General features: G+C 36.2%; 2 protein-coding genes across 3 annotated transcripts; both read right to left on the reverse strand.

Annotated features, from left to right (window-relative positions):
- Positions 1–1504: 1504 nt before the first annotated feature.
- On the reverse strand, positions 1505–7465 carry LOC140749860 (spondin-2). The gene is made up of 11 exons (XM_073083085.1): positions 7331–7465; positions 6680–6901; positions 6054–6265; positions 5366–5557; positions 5038–5244; positions 4168–4422; positions 3526–3700; positions 2945–2996; positions 2672–2837; positions 1996–2095; positions 1505–1659 (listed from the first exon to the last, which is right to left on the reverse strand). The coding sequence occupies exons 2-11, from the start codon at positions 6879–6881 to the stop codon at positions 1595–1597; spliced, it is 1626 nt and encodes a 541-aa protein (XP_072939186.1). The 5' UTR covers positions 6882–6901; positions 7331–7465; the 3' UTR covers positions 1505–1594.
- A 608-nt stretch (positions 7466–8073) lies between these two features.
- Positions 8074–13971, reverse strand: LOC140749717 (spondin-1). 2 transcript variants are annotated; one of them, XM_073082861.1, is made up of 11 exons: positions 13895–13971; positions 13560–13770; positions 12877–13088; positions 12361–12552; positions 11541–11747; positions 11109–11363; positions 10525–10702; positions 10079–10175; positions 9203–9374; positions 8719–8845; positions 8074–8276 (listed from the first exon to the last, which is right to left on the reverse strand). In XM_073082861.1, the coding sequence occupies exons 2-11, from the start codon at positions 13753–13755 to the stop codon at positions 8203–8205; spliced, it is 1710 nt and encodes a 569-aa protein (XP_072938962.1). In that variant the 5' UTR covers positions 13756–13770; positions 13895–13971; the 3' UTR covers positions 8074–8202. The 2 variants fall into 2 exon arrangements, with proteins under 2 accessions (XP_072938962.1, XP_072938961.1); XM_073082860.1 differs by having other exon boundaries at positions 10046–10175.
- Positions 13972–14678: the final 707 nt, after the last annotated feature.

Genomic DNA, 14678 nt, shown 5'->3' on the forward strand with positions numbered 1-14678 from the left:
AAAGGATTTGCATTTTAAAACCTAAATTTTGGCTAAACTGTACATTATGACCTGTCGAACTGTGAGTTGCGAGTTTTATAGGTGGGTAGGGGGGTACTACAGGAGCATTCCCTGTGAATATGGGTTCCGTCGACCTTAGTATAATCAAATTCTAGGTTTAAATAGCCATTTAATTGTTTCAGAACTAGCTTATAGACTATTTGTGAGGGGTAAGATGTAGGAGGTTGATTTCTTTCAATATTATGTGCATCCCCTAATTATTTAATCTCAATTCCTAATAAAATACATAGGTAACCTCAAAATTTAAAAAAAATATTAAAGGGGGTTTCCCACGGGGGGGGACGGAAGTACAGTTTTACCTAAATTTCTGTTTGTTCACTGTCTAGCACTTTAAAAGAAAATATTCTGTATAAAATTCCTAACTTTTTCAAAACCTGGTGGCAAATAGTTTCTAAAATTAGTTATGTAACTATGATGTATTTATGCTCTATATTTTATAATTGGAATAATTAGATTGTTGCTTGCCTTTATAATCTCTTTATCAGTACTTGATGTATTCAGAGCCATGATGAAATTGCACATTTTAATAACGTAATAACAATTTTGAAGTAACATAAATTGACATTTTAAGGGCTTTTGTTCTGTTCTTCATATTTTTATATCTTCATATGTGTTCATTTTCGACATAATTTTGTTAAGTTTTACTAATCCAAAAATTTTACGAAAGTAAATAAGTTCATTAACATTATAATTCCTTCATTTTTATTACAACTAAATGTCAATGACCTTTCTTTTTTACTACAAAATGCATTTCAAATTAATTCTTACCTCTTTCGGTGTTCAATTTGTACCACACTCCGTAAGTAACCACAGCTCCTAACCCTTCCACAACGAACACAGTGGCCGCCGTTATACCAAGATAACGCTTAAGCTTAGAAGTGGGCTGCTTTGTAAGCATAATAATAAAGCGAATTTATTGAGAATTTTTAATCTTTTTCGATTCCGATAATGTCCGATAGAAAATTTATTTCACAAAATGTCGCACGTGATGACGTAAGAAAATCAGCCTTTTTTATTCGTTAATTTATACTAAGGTAAACGTATTTAACAATACAGCCAATATACATTTAATATTATTTAAACAATTTTGCACTAGCAAAATTATTTACAAATCTAGTACCTGTTTATTTTATTGCACAATTACAAAATTTTGGTATATTGTGTACGGTCTCAATTTATAGCACCAGTAAATTATAAAGTTAAACGTACACTACGGTTTTAACCGTTTTGCAATTTAGGCATTTGCAACGCTTATAATCTCATCAACTTCGTTGTAACAGCACGGCTGTATTGTTTTCATATTTCTGTCCATTTTAATTGAATTAATCTTAGAAATAGAAATCTTATTAAATCCATTGTAATATTGCCAATTGACTTTCATAAATCTAAAAGTAGTTAGGTAGTTACTTACTAGTAGATAGTTAATAAAACACAAATAGATAGTTAAAAAGTCGTCATTTATTCTTGTAGAATGTATTATAGGTAGTATATACTTTGATGTACGTAAATATATAATAGATTGCTAAGTTACCATTTACTTTCTCCCCCAACCCCCTCCAGGTGGAATAGGATCTCGCCATGTCCTTCTTTGAGCATTAACTGCAAGAAATAGTTAATTGAATGTAATTGAATTGAATTGAGAATAATGCGAATTACTCATTTATTCTATCTTAAATTTTATGTAAGAAATAGTTAATTACTCTATTATTACTTTATTATTATTTATATTCATTTACTCCTTGCAAATGAATATTATTAATTCACATAATTAATATTCATTTACAAAAAGTAAATGAATATTAATAATATGAATTTATAGAACTAGAAAAGTGGTAATGATTTCACATCTGGATATTTACTCATTGAGTTTCTCTTTGCAAGACTTTCTATAATAATTTTAGTAACAAAATTATACAATGATAAAATATGACATACTTTCTTCTTCATCACAACTGTCTTGGCATTCTTCTGTCTCGGTATCCGGGTAATTTTTTATACAAAATTGGGATGCATCTTTCGTGTCATACGATGAACCCTTGAAAAAAATATTTTAGTAATTAAATTTTTATTATAAAAAATAATCAATGCCAGATCACCCGTCTATATTGTACAGTTGATGTATGTTCTGGAGGGCGACAATATCTACGTTTTCGTATTACATAAGAAAGAAAGAAAGAAGAAAGAAAGAAAGAAACATTTTTATTCGGATAAATTGCAACACTAAAGGAATATAACGGAAAGACAAAAAAATATATAACATAAAACAAAAGAGAAAAAAATAAAACAAATCAAACATAACGTGTATGTTATTCTTATAGGCCTAGTCAATTTCGCAAATTGCAAAGTCCTATTTAATATCTGTTTACCTTTTTTCGGTTTTATTCCTATAGCACACGCTACGCTTCTGTAGACACGCGCCTGTAATCGACCTCATATAGGTTTTGCGTTAACTACTGATGTTTATAATGTGCAATGACCATTTGACATCGTGTGATTGCACTGTCTCTTGCTTCTTTTATAAAAAACATAACAAATAATTGAAAGCATTTAGGCAGTTATCCTACCGTCCACTAGTATGACTATTTACATTTATGCCTTGGTGGTTACTTACGCTCTCCGTATACTTCCTAACAGGCACATTATCGACGAGGTGATATCTGAATCTTGTATGATAGCCTTCCAGGACATTGTTGGTGCATATCCCTTCACATGGCATCCATTCCTCCCAATCCGTCATCGGACATTCTCGGGTACCGCTTCGGGGTGGTGGGGTTTCACTAGTCATAATAATAATATAATTATTATCAATATTTATGAACAGTTATAAATGGTATGTAAAGAAGCTAAGAACCCTAATAAGAAAATTTCGTTGCTTTTAACTTACTTCTGCGGTTCAGTAGTAGGCTCGTATTCTTTTGAATCTTCGCTTGGTTTCTCTGAAATAACAATGACCATTTAGCATAAAGAACAATAAAACACGATCACGGTCATTGCACGATAGTCCCCGACCTAGTTTTGGTCCATTTTCAGACACCCAAATTTTCGAAATGGTTATCTTGAAGGTTATTTTTCATTTTTTTATTTGTTACACACATAATTTCGATCTAAAACTCCTGCTATAATTTGGACAAAAAAAATCTGTAAAATTTATTGTCAACCTTGTTGATAGCTGCTGCTCGTCAACAGCTATAAAACAAAAACAAAGAAAATTATTTAATAAACAAAAGAGAGATACTTAAATAACATTTTGTCTCACAATAGCCCATTTCGTCTACCAATAAATACTTGACAAGTGCCTAGCCGGTAGACTATGGCCTAATCCGTCTTATTCTGAGAGGAAACCATTGCCCCGTAGGATAGTGTTGCGCTGATGATGAATAGCCCATTATATTTAATACAATGGTTCGAAAGAAGGCAGGGCCTCGAAATCTAAAATATTTTTTTTCTCATAATCAAGTGCCATACCGTTATCTTCTTCATTTTCCGTGGCAGGTGCCTCAGTGATACAATTCGGAGTAATGTAAGTTCGTATTAATGTAAACAGTAGCCTTGCGAAGGGTTTCATTTGCTCCTTCGTTACAGACTTGTTTATCACCGCCCGAGATATCGGCTGGGGCGGCATCGTATCTTCATTGGGGGCCTGTGAAAAACGTTACACATAGTAATTACTTAGCATAATCTTGAGAAAGTGGCTAGCGGTTGAAACTTGTTTTTGTATCTCTGATTTTTTTTTAATGTTATTGCTTATTACATAGATTAGTGGCTTATTATAAGAAATTATCAATTGTTATAACGGTACAGGAAAATATCGTAAGGAAAATGAACACGGCTGAAGTATATATTCGCATAGTCTAACAGTCTGCACTTGGCCAACGTGGGTATGTGGACAGTTTGGAGAAATCTGTTGTCCCAATTTTGGGGACGACTACAGATGCATTGATCAATGACCCGGGGGTATGAGTTAGAATGTCTGGTATTAATGTATTTTCCTTACCATATTTTTCAAACCACAACACAGCAACGCTTAATATTTTATAATGTGCAATTATGCCTCCAGAGCCCAACCGCGAAGATTTCTTCTAATTTATAATTTAATCATCCACTCACCTCGAAAGTTGCACCACTATCGGTCCCAGCGTCTAAAGGGTACAAATTGAATGTCAAATTCGACACCCATCTGTTGGTACTGATCTCACATAGCTCCATATTGGACACGCCCAGGAACCAGTCGGGAGATGGCAAGATGGCCGTGACCAAGGAAACTCGATGGTGTTCCCGACTCGTTCGGAAGATCGCCCTGGTTACCATGTCGGGTTTAGGCTGACTGGTCGCTTTGAATATCGTACGCACAGATATGCCGAGCTGTTGGATAGACGTTAGTTAATAATTTAGAATAGTACATTACAATACGAGGACGAAAAATTTTTTTCTGACAAGTGTGAGTTTGCAGGCCGAGCCGCAGGCGAGGACTGCAATCACACGAGTCAGAAAAACATTTTTCGTCCGCGTGTTGTATAAAATTTTATATTACGGGGTCGGAAATGGGGGTTTTGCGCACGCGAAGCGTGCGTAAAACGTCCATTTACGCACGCCGTGATATAAAATATTTTTTCAGTTGAAGTAATGCTGGAAGTAACTTTGGGTTATACACGAGAAGCGAGACATAACACCATAAAAACAGTGTAGTTTAGTAGCGATTATCTAGGCGTTCATCAGCTGTCGGGCTGTCGCATAACTAAAGAAGTATTATAAAAACGAAGCTGCAAGATTTAAAAATATAGGCTATTCCACACTCACAATTTAGGCGAATCTAACGACACTTTATTTGAAATTTGATAAAAGTTTAGAAACTTGAAAAATTTCGAACTTCGCTAGACAAAAATTGGTCCAGATTCATTTTTAACGGGTGATACTGCGCGTGAAACTGAGGGACAGTTAGTAACTTAATACGCACATATAAGTTTGCCAACAACCTACCTGTTCCCGTATTTCCATCTCTAGTTCCGTGGTGTTGCCCTGCGCTGCCAACATTTTCAACCCTTGACTGGCATCGGATTCGAAACTGTACAAAGTAAAGCTCTTGCTGTGCGATGCGCCCACCACATCGCTGAACCGAGCCAATTCTTTAGTCCTGGGGAACATGAGCGGGTGGGTGTTGTACGACCAAAGACCCTCGAAGGTCAACTGTAAAGAAAACAAAAGATACTTAAATAAGCATATTATGTATATTATTATAAGGACGGCAATCTTAACTGAATACTCCTAATACTACCTAATATTAAATTAATTTAACTACCGGACTAACCATATATCGAGCATCTTCACAAACGTTACAGTTATCGTTTTCTGCTGGCGGCATGTCTTCAGCTTTCCGAGTATCCTCACACACTTGCTTTGAGAGGGGTCCGACTAGATCGTACCATACGTCGGGCTTTACGGCTACCACTGCATAAATTGTCACACATTTGTTGTCTTTCGGTGGAGCTTTCCAATGCGCCTGAAATTATGAAAAATGGTAAATAGGCACTGTATAGGTAGTACGCATGTTATTCACTAAAAACAGCGCATTCTTATGGCATTTTTGTTTTCTTTTCGGTAATGAGGTAGTAACCTGCAAAAGATACCCAGTGCTGTAGAAGTGACACAGGATTATATGGGATGTTAACCGCACTAAACCTAAACATTCTTTTTTATCAATGTTAGATCCCTGGTCGTATATAACGGCATATAATGGAGAAAAAATAACGCTTTCTACACTCACAGCCCCACACTAGGATTCCCTGTATCGTGGGTGCCATGGACACACACAGACATATATACAAGCTAGTTACCTGCCTATATAGTCTTTAGTGATAGCAACGTATTCACGTCTGGTAGGATTCCTACATATCTGGATTATTGCAGTTGTTAAGGGTGACAGATGCCACTTATCATCAGATGGACTGCATGCTCGTTTGCTCCTCCTATATAAATAAAGTAAGGTCTAAATTCACCTCTACTGATGTTTTGGGCGTTATATCCGATTGTATGACGGAATTGTTGCAAGACCGACTGCGAACGGTGTCAGAGTCTGGGGATGGTTGGATCAGGCCAGGGTCCAGCAAGATGGGTTTCCTAGGGTTTTTCTCGTTATATTTCGTGTCCTCGCGAGCAGATATTGTGAACGCAATAAATGTGGATGTGTTGTCGGTAGAATAAAGCCGGACTGTAACACAAAATACAATATCTTATAGCGGTTTCTCATCTCACTCTCACGGAGCGTTTTTCTTCGGCTTCCGCTCACAAACGCGAAACGAAATCGCAAGTTTTTAAAGCGCAATTTATTTCCATTGCAGACCGATTATTAGCTGTTTCCACTGCAACGTAATACCTTGGACAACATAGTTATATTGATCTTTTTCCGCCCTAAGGTTACTACGTAACTGAGGCGGCTTCATAAGTTTATTTTTAATCGCCCAAAACTGCGGGTATTAATTGGGTATACGTATAATTTTGAAGAATCGTGCTTGCCTGAGATTTGACCCATTGTGTAACAAAAAGTGAGATTCAACAAACAAATAAGTGAGATAAAACATTCTATCTAGACATTGTATATCATGGATAAAACATTTTTCCTTACCAGTATACATACGCGATGGTATGTACTCCTTATTATTGTTATCAGTGATGCCTACTATATCAATTTGGAACCTGCCATCTGATGGAAGAGGATCGGCTTTGGTCCCCAGAGGCCTTCTGTCGCAAACACCATCATCGGAGAAACACAGATGTATGGCCAAAAGTAGAAATAAACCGTTTAGTGCTCCGCTTATCTGTACCATGATTCTTTTGGAGTTTTAAGCTGAAAAAATAATTTAGATTCGCACTTAAATGTTTTTCTTAAAACAATTTGACTTGAGAAGAGTCATGCCTCAAAAATAATGTAGGTCTAGGCTATATATAGATCTATATATAGATCTATCAGATCCAAAATAAGTTAAACTGGAACTAACGATACGCACTTACAAAAATTCATTAAAATGGGATGTGAAGTATAATTATTCACACGGCAACACTCCCATAATAGTACCCATGTTTCGTGGTGTGTTCGTGATATATTAGTATGAGGCATTCCAACTTAGTCCACGGAGTAGCACGTAGCCGGTAGCACCTAGTTGCTACTGCTTTGCTAGGATCGAGTACAGAAATATAACTTCTTTTTTATTTGAAACCAAATTAAACGAGTTAAGAACTTCTGTACCTTTTTTTAACCCAATGAAAAATCGCTTACCTCATATAAAAATCGCGTACATTTCTCAAAACTTGTAACTCAGAACACGATTTACAACGTTTGTATATTTCGGTCAATTGACGCCGGGATACTGGATGGGGTAATTAGTGTTAAATTCATATAACACGTTAAATTACATCTCCCACACATACTTGCTGATGACGGAGCGTTTGATACGGGATAATGACCCTTATTGCGCTAGAAGATTAACGACCAAGTAACACAAACACTTTTATTACGAATCCTTGTTAATCGCTTCAATAGATGAATATGGCTATATTCTAGTATATTTACAGGAATTATTAATTGACTAAAAGTTTTTGATCATGCATGTTCGTTTTAAACGCAGTTAGTTCATCAAATAAGTAGGCAATACCGAATGTATCTTTAATTTTATATAAGTAAATCAGGATTATGTATAGAAAAGTACTTATTAACTTTTAGTAGAAATATTTAGTATCCAATGAAATTGAACTGCTGATAAGCAATTCATTCTGTTCTAGAACTAAAATATTCGTATTGAAGTTTTAACTTATCTACTTTCTTGCAAAGTTGTATGTGTTGGCGCTCTGGTATTGTAAGTGGGGTATGCATAAAACTAATCTTGTCTTAATTAAAGATAGTTAAGATGTCCATATGGTTCGTATGACCACACAAATTTCTACAATCATTGATAAAGTTTAAAAATTGTATAGCAGAAACAACAGGATCGGTGTACGTAAAAAAAGGTGAAAAACTTTCTTCTACAAAGTATTTTTATTTCCTTAGTAATAGATTAATTTATTTAATGAACACTGTAATAAGAATACATAGAAAAAGTTAATACTTATAAGACAATAAGAACAAGTTTCTTAAACAAATATTTTAAATAATTAGTAAGGTACGCGCCTTTTTTTAGAGGTCCAAGAATGGCCAGGAGCTACCGGATCCATTATCCTCCGTCCAGCTGTGGAATAAAACATGCACAAATTACTTAATAATCTTTAAATTAAAGGGTTTTGAGATTGCAATTAGGTGGTGTAGTGATGCATGTTATTGTTTTTCATAAAGTCCAAATTCAAATAGGAATGATTGATAAACAACTGAACAAGTTTTTTCTATAATCATAGGGCTAAGAATTCTTTGTTTTTTATATTTAACCTAACGATAAGGCAGACGAAAGCAGTCACCGCCGCCTATGGACATTGTCAACAACAGAGGAGTCGCCAATGCATCGCCGGCTTTGTAATCATTGAAAAACAATAGTTTGGGTAACATACAAAAGGCACATCGATACACACATTCACCACCATTCACACTTTGAATTCACAAAATTTGGGGGGTATAAATATGTAGTTAAACCCAAAACTAACAAAGGGTACTATCCCTTTAGGAATATTTCGACTTACCTGTCACCTGTTTCTGTTTGGGTTTGTCTGAGCAATCAACATTACAGTCTTCTATCTCATAGTCAGTATAATGTTCTTTACAGAATTTCGGAACTTCCTTTTTAGGTGCATGCTTGTTCTTGTTCACCTGCAATTAAGAAACAAAAAGTTAACTTAGGGAATGTCTAATTGCAACGTATATATTTATTAATTTACATCAGTAAATAAAATATCCAAATATCGAGGTAGGCACAATTCTCTCAACTTTCGAATTATTATAGTTGTAGGTGCTGAAACCGAATTTCTTTATGATGTGTAAACAGCCACGCAATACATGTGATGTTTCAGTCTTAGCTGAGGTCAACCACATACTTGTGCTACTCTTAAAGAATAAGAATGCCTCGTGCTAAGAGCCAGGCTTATAGGCATGAATAGTTCTGCCGTGTAAATACTCCTCTACACTTTATAGTTTCGAGGTTTTACCACTGAACTGAATATTCCTCACATTCGGATCATATTTCTCGACCGCGACACCATCAACCAGATGGTACCGTTCCCTCCACCTAAAACCTGACATTTTCCCGTTTTCGCAGATACCATCGCAAGGGTTCCACTCCAGCCATTCCGTTAATGGACAGTACTCGCTTGAATCAGGGTCTGTTACTAAGGGTGTTTCGCTGGGAAAATATAAATAAGGGTTAGTGTAAGCCACATATGAATATGAATTTCATAATTTTTGAATATGACTGAAATGGGAAATGAATTTCATCTGATGGATCTTTTTCACCAGATCTTTGAATCGTCGCAAAAGTATTCAAATTTGGAACACATCCTGTCGACCTAAATGACAAGTGGTCGCAGCAGCAAATATATGTAACTCAACTCTATATCAGCAATAAGGGATTTTTACACTTAAGAATCACACTCATGAATTTCTGTCTGCCATATGCTCCGAAATGAATTTACATGGAACAATTACTATCAGATTCCAATCTCGGCCAACAAACTAAGATACTTTAGATTTTTTATTATAATATTGAAATTGCGAACGACCGTTTAGTCCACTTGATAATAAGCGGTCACTACGTCTCAAAAACACCTGTAACCAACTTCATAGAACAAGGGCTCTATCAAAAGCCGTTCGCAGATGCGTTACCACTTTTATAAGGACTGAGATGATCGCCTCATAATACGCAAGTCAGCTGAAGATTTCTGTTTCGTGTCAAATTATTGTGTATTCTTATTCATGTCCACGGCACCCACGATGGTGGGACTATTCATACATAACTTAAAATGATGAGCAAATGGCATGATCCGAGGTGACAATGGAGAACAAGTAGAAGCTCACCCCTCGCCGCTAGCTAGATCTGTGTTTTGGTACCTGGCGGGCTCATCTGGCTCGGATAGACCGGTCTCTGCCTCTACCGTCGTCGTTTCGGTCTGGCTTTCTGTTGTTGTGCTCGTCTCATTGCTAGCTTCTACAACAAAAATATGTTTATACAGAAGTTGTAATAAAACGGGCAGTACAGATGATGGTAAGTGGATACTGCCGCTAAACGACTGTTGTCAGCTCCACATAGGATTGTATCCTATGGGAGGTCTGATACCGCGTTGCTACCTCTCAGGACTAGGTGACCTCGTTTACGTGTACCTGTAGATATGATGAAGGTATACGCACAAATCCATACCTTCCTCCACCATTTCTGTATCACTTGTGTACTTGTAAACGTGTATCACTTGTGCTTCATAGTGCATTTATATCTACAACACTAGTTGTAGCGAGAAACTTATGGCTTAAAAAGAGTTCCAAGATTCTAGATCACATACCTTCTGTTGTTGTTTCCTCTACACACTCCTTGTGGTAAGTTCTGATTAACTTGATATTAAGTTTGCCGAAAGGATGCAAATCTTTCATGTCTGTTTCGTAAAACGGTGAGTTCCTGTCGTACGAGCTCATTGCCACCCGAGACACTGCATCTTGTGGATACGTCACGATATTTGCGGACTAAAAGTAAAGTAAACTAATATAATGCAAGTACTGTTATGATAAAAATTCCCAGCAGTTTTTGGAAAATATAATTATGAAATAACGAGGAATTTTACAGTCGTATAAAAATAGGTGCTTAAATATAATCCTTTCTTGTATGCGGAAAAAAGTAAACAAAAAGAATTATAATGATTTTAACAATAATTAACGATAACAATATCTAACAAATTGTTGCATTACTAATTACATTACAAAATTACGACTATGTCAGAATATAATGTTCCGTCTATTAGTATGTTCATTAAAATTTAATTTACATTTAAGTACATATCATACCTTCCCATGTCATCTCATTACATTTTACAAATTTTATAAATTAAGTACACCTAACCAATCACCAATTTTCGAAATTACGTGCATTTACCTCGTAGGAGACACCGCTGTCAGTCCCCGCGTCCCAAGGATACAGCCTCAGTTCTCTCTCTGCCAACCAAGTGTTATCCTGGCAGAGCTCGTATCTCGTGACTCCGAGGAACCAGTCAGGTGACGGGTCCAGAGCAACTGCCACCGTGAACAGATGGTTCGTTTTGTCCGCTCGGAAGAACGCGTAAGTAGGCTTGCCCATCTTAGGAAAGCTGTGGCCTTTTCCTTTAATCATAGTGCGGACTCCACTGCCAATCTGACGAGTAATTTATGGATGATTTAAGGATGATATACTTAAGGCATGCTTTATGTTGTAAGTTCAGTAAGTATGTAAGTCAGAGTTATATTCAGAGTCATAGCGGTGGCAGGCAGACGTCAAAAATATTTTTGTCAAGAAGTTACTTATCAACTGTAAAAAAATTATGTTACTTACATTCTCACGAATCTCAGCTTCTAGCTTGCTCGAATTGGCGTACTCTGCGAAATCTTTGAAGCCATCGGTTACTAAGCTATCAGGCATCCATAATACGTAACTGGTGTCATGGGATGCTCCGACAAGATCGCTGAAGCGAGGCAACCAGTCGTTTTCAGGATACAAACGAGGATGTGTGTTACGAGACCAAATTCCAGTAAATGTTAGCTATAAGAGGACAATTTAACATCTTTTAATTTGGGAAATTTAAATAATAATAGAAGCAGTGATAGCCTAGCCTCGGCCTCTCGATCGAGGGGTCCGAGGTTCAAATCCCAGGCACGCACCTCTGATTTTTCAAAAGTTATGTGCGTATTAGAAATTAATTATCACTTGCTAAACGGTGAAGGAAAACAACGTGAGGAAACCTTACATACCTGAGAGATTTAAAATAAATCTCAAAGGTATGTGAAGTCTACCAATACGCACTTGGGTAGCGCGGTGGACTATGGCCTAATCCTTCTCATTATGAGAGGAGACCCGTGCCCAACAGTGGGACAGTAATGGGTTGTTAATGATGATGATGATGAAATAATAATATCGTCTATAACAGTTACTTTCTGCCAAGTTTTGCATTTTATCAGTTATGCTGACTAAGAATAATCTCACGAAGCAATAGGTAAATACTTGCTGTTTTTTTACTTGAGACCCTAGCTGGAATATGATATATACCTACATGTCTCTCCGAATTAAGGAGCCCCTTGGGTAGTTACGTAATATTTAAATAACTCCTTAGACAGAAGTACGAGAAGTGAGTGAGATAGAAAGAAGCAGCTATTACCTCATATTTAGCTTCGTCACATGTCTGGCAATCAAAGTTTAAAATCGGGGTGACATCGTCCGGTTGGCTCATATCCTCGCACAGCCGCTGGGTCAACGGCGATCCGTCCTGGAACCACACTTCCTCGTTCTCCGCAACCATTGCGCGCAAAATGACGCATCCGTTCCCAGATTCAGGAGCTTGCCAGTAGACCTAAAGAAACAATGTGGACTTTTTTCGTATGGAAAATAACCTACTGACAATGTCGAATTTTTGCTTATTCCCTAATAAGAATTGTTGTAACTTGTAATTCAGATCACATTAAAAATATATTTAGTAAAATAGCGGAATAAAAAATCTTTTAAATTAGGTCTAAAAATAATTTACTACGATATCTAAGAAAAGCATCGTGAGAAAACCTACAGGTCCAAAAGTTTTCCATAACTTTCTCAAAGCAATAAGTAAATGTTGTCAACGGTGAACTTGCTATCAAAAAATCACGTGAATATTTAAAAAATATCTAATATTCCTGATTACCACCACGGATGATTTTGTCGATGCTATAGCTTGTTCCACGGCGTACAAACAGCGGTCACTAAACTTTGCCGTGAGGGTATCCTGTGGTCTGAGATCTCCTGGGTACAGGGCTATCATTCGCCTAGGATTCTTGGGATCTACTTTTGTATCTCCTTCCGCTGATATGACAAAACCCGTGAAAAAGGACTTATCGTCTGTGGCTATTATTTGCACTGCAAAAAAGCATTTTAAAAAATTTTACTTAGTTGTATAGAATATACTGAAGTACCTTGTGATTTAGTGTAGTGAGAGTAAAATTGATTATTTAATGATAGTGTACTTATGAGAAACTTTAGCGATATAAATATATGCGAATAAATCGCGTCACTTTTTGTATAAGGCTTTACAACTTACGCTTTAGGAGTAGCATTGCATCCGTAACTGACCTATGGTAGCCCTACAACCCTATTTGGGATTGATTACAAATGTCTGTAGGTAGAATTAGGTATGGCTTGCTACAGTTATATTTAAAAAAATACAGTGTTTCTCAAAGCAAATCATATCCTACTTAAACTCTCAAAATAAGTTTATCATTACATAAACATTTTTCAAATCATATTTTTCAAATTCAGGAATTATGTGCAGAAAATCGTCAAGCACAGTAGAAATGAGAAGAACGAGAAGCTGGCGGTCAAACAACTTACCCGTATAAAGTTGTCCAGGTATGTAAGAGTCTTCGGTCCCAACTACCTCTAGCTTGAAGCGACCGTCGGGAGCCGATGGTTGTGTCATGGACCCATAAGGCCTTCTATCACAGCGGAAACTTAAGACTTGGTATTTCAAAGCAACAAAGGTAAATATAAACCATAATACACAACCAAATTTGAGTCGCTTGGTCATCTTTTAGTTCAGATGCTAAAACGGTATAAATATGAATATGAATGTTGAAAGTAACAATGTAAAATCCCCAATTACTTAAAATCATGTTTGCAATTTTAGTAAATAAATATTTCTCGTAAGTCTGTAAAGCACTAAATACCTTTTAAATAGTTAGTTATTATGCGCGTTATAAGTAATTATACGAACATAAATAACGAAAAATTCGTCCACGCGTCCTGACTTCAGAATCCTTAGTGGTATATAATAATTTAGTCCAGAAAAGCAAATGGTCACGAGAACGTACAAGATATCGTATATCAATATAGGTATTACATTTCTGTTGTAATTGGCATGTTCAGACTTGACCTAATATCTCAAGAAAACGCAGTGGGCATATCCCATGACCAATTTGTGTTAGTTAAGAATTAAATACTAACAATAATATATGTTAGGTATATCATTTTATGATCCATGGGATAATCTTTACGGTAAGCTGTATAGTGGCTGCCCTCAATAGGAAAGGAAGAAGTACTTATATAGCTTACTTCTCTGATATGGAAAAAAGATAGCGAAAAACAAGATTGAATGTGCAGGATGATTTGAATTCCAAAAAAGCAACACTAGTTTTGCCACTGTGTCGAGATGTTGCGTTTATTATTGACTAAACTCTTCAATAACTTTTCACAATACTCTACTTAATCAGAAGTCTAACAAAAGCTAATACAAGCCAGACAGAGCTGGTTAAATAAGAGCAGTTATTGATAGTCGATCCATCTAATGTTTTGATTACAAGCGATCGAAATTTAGTAGTTAAATTTGAATCTTTGGCACTTCCGATCGATGCCTAAGTGTGCGTCAACCTTTAATATAATAATTTATTTATGAGACTTATTTTCAACCAGTAGGAAAACCAGTAGAAATATTTGATTTTATTTGTTCTATTA

The sequence above is a fragment of the Epargyreus clarus genome, unplaced genomic scaffold (genome assembly GCF_041222505.1).
Source record: "Epargyreus clarus isolate Ecla_fem2 unplaced genomic scaffold, WU_Ecla_fem_2.2 ptg000018l, whole genome shotgun sequence".
Lineage (NCBI taxonomy): Eukaryota > Metazoa > Arthropoda > Insecta > Lepidoptera > Hesperiidae > Epargyreus > Epargyreus clarus.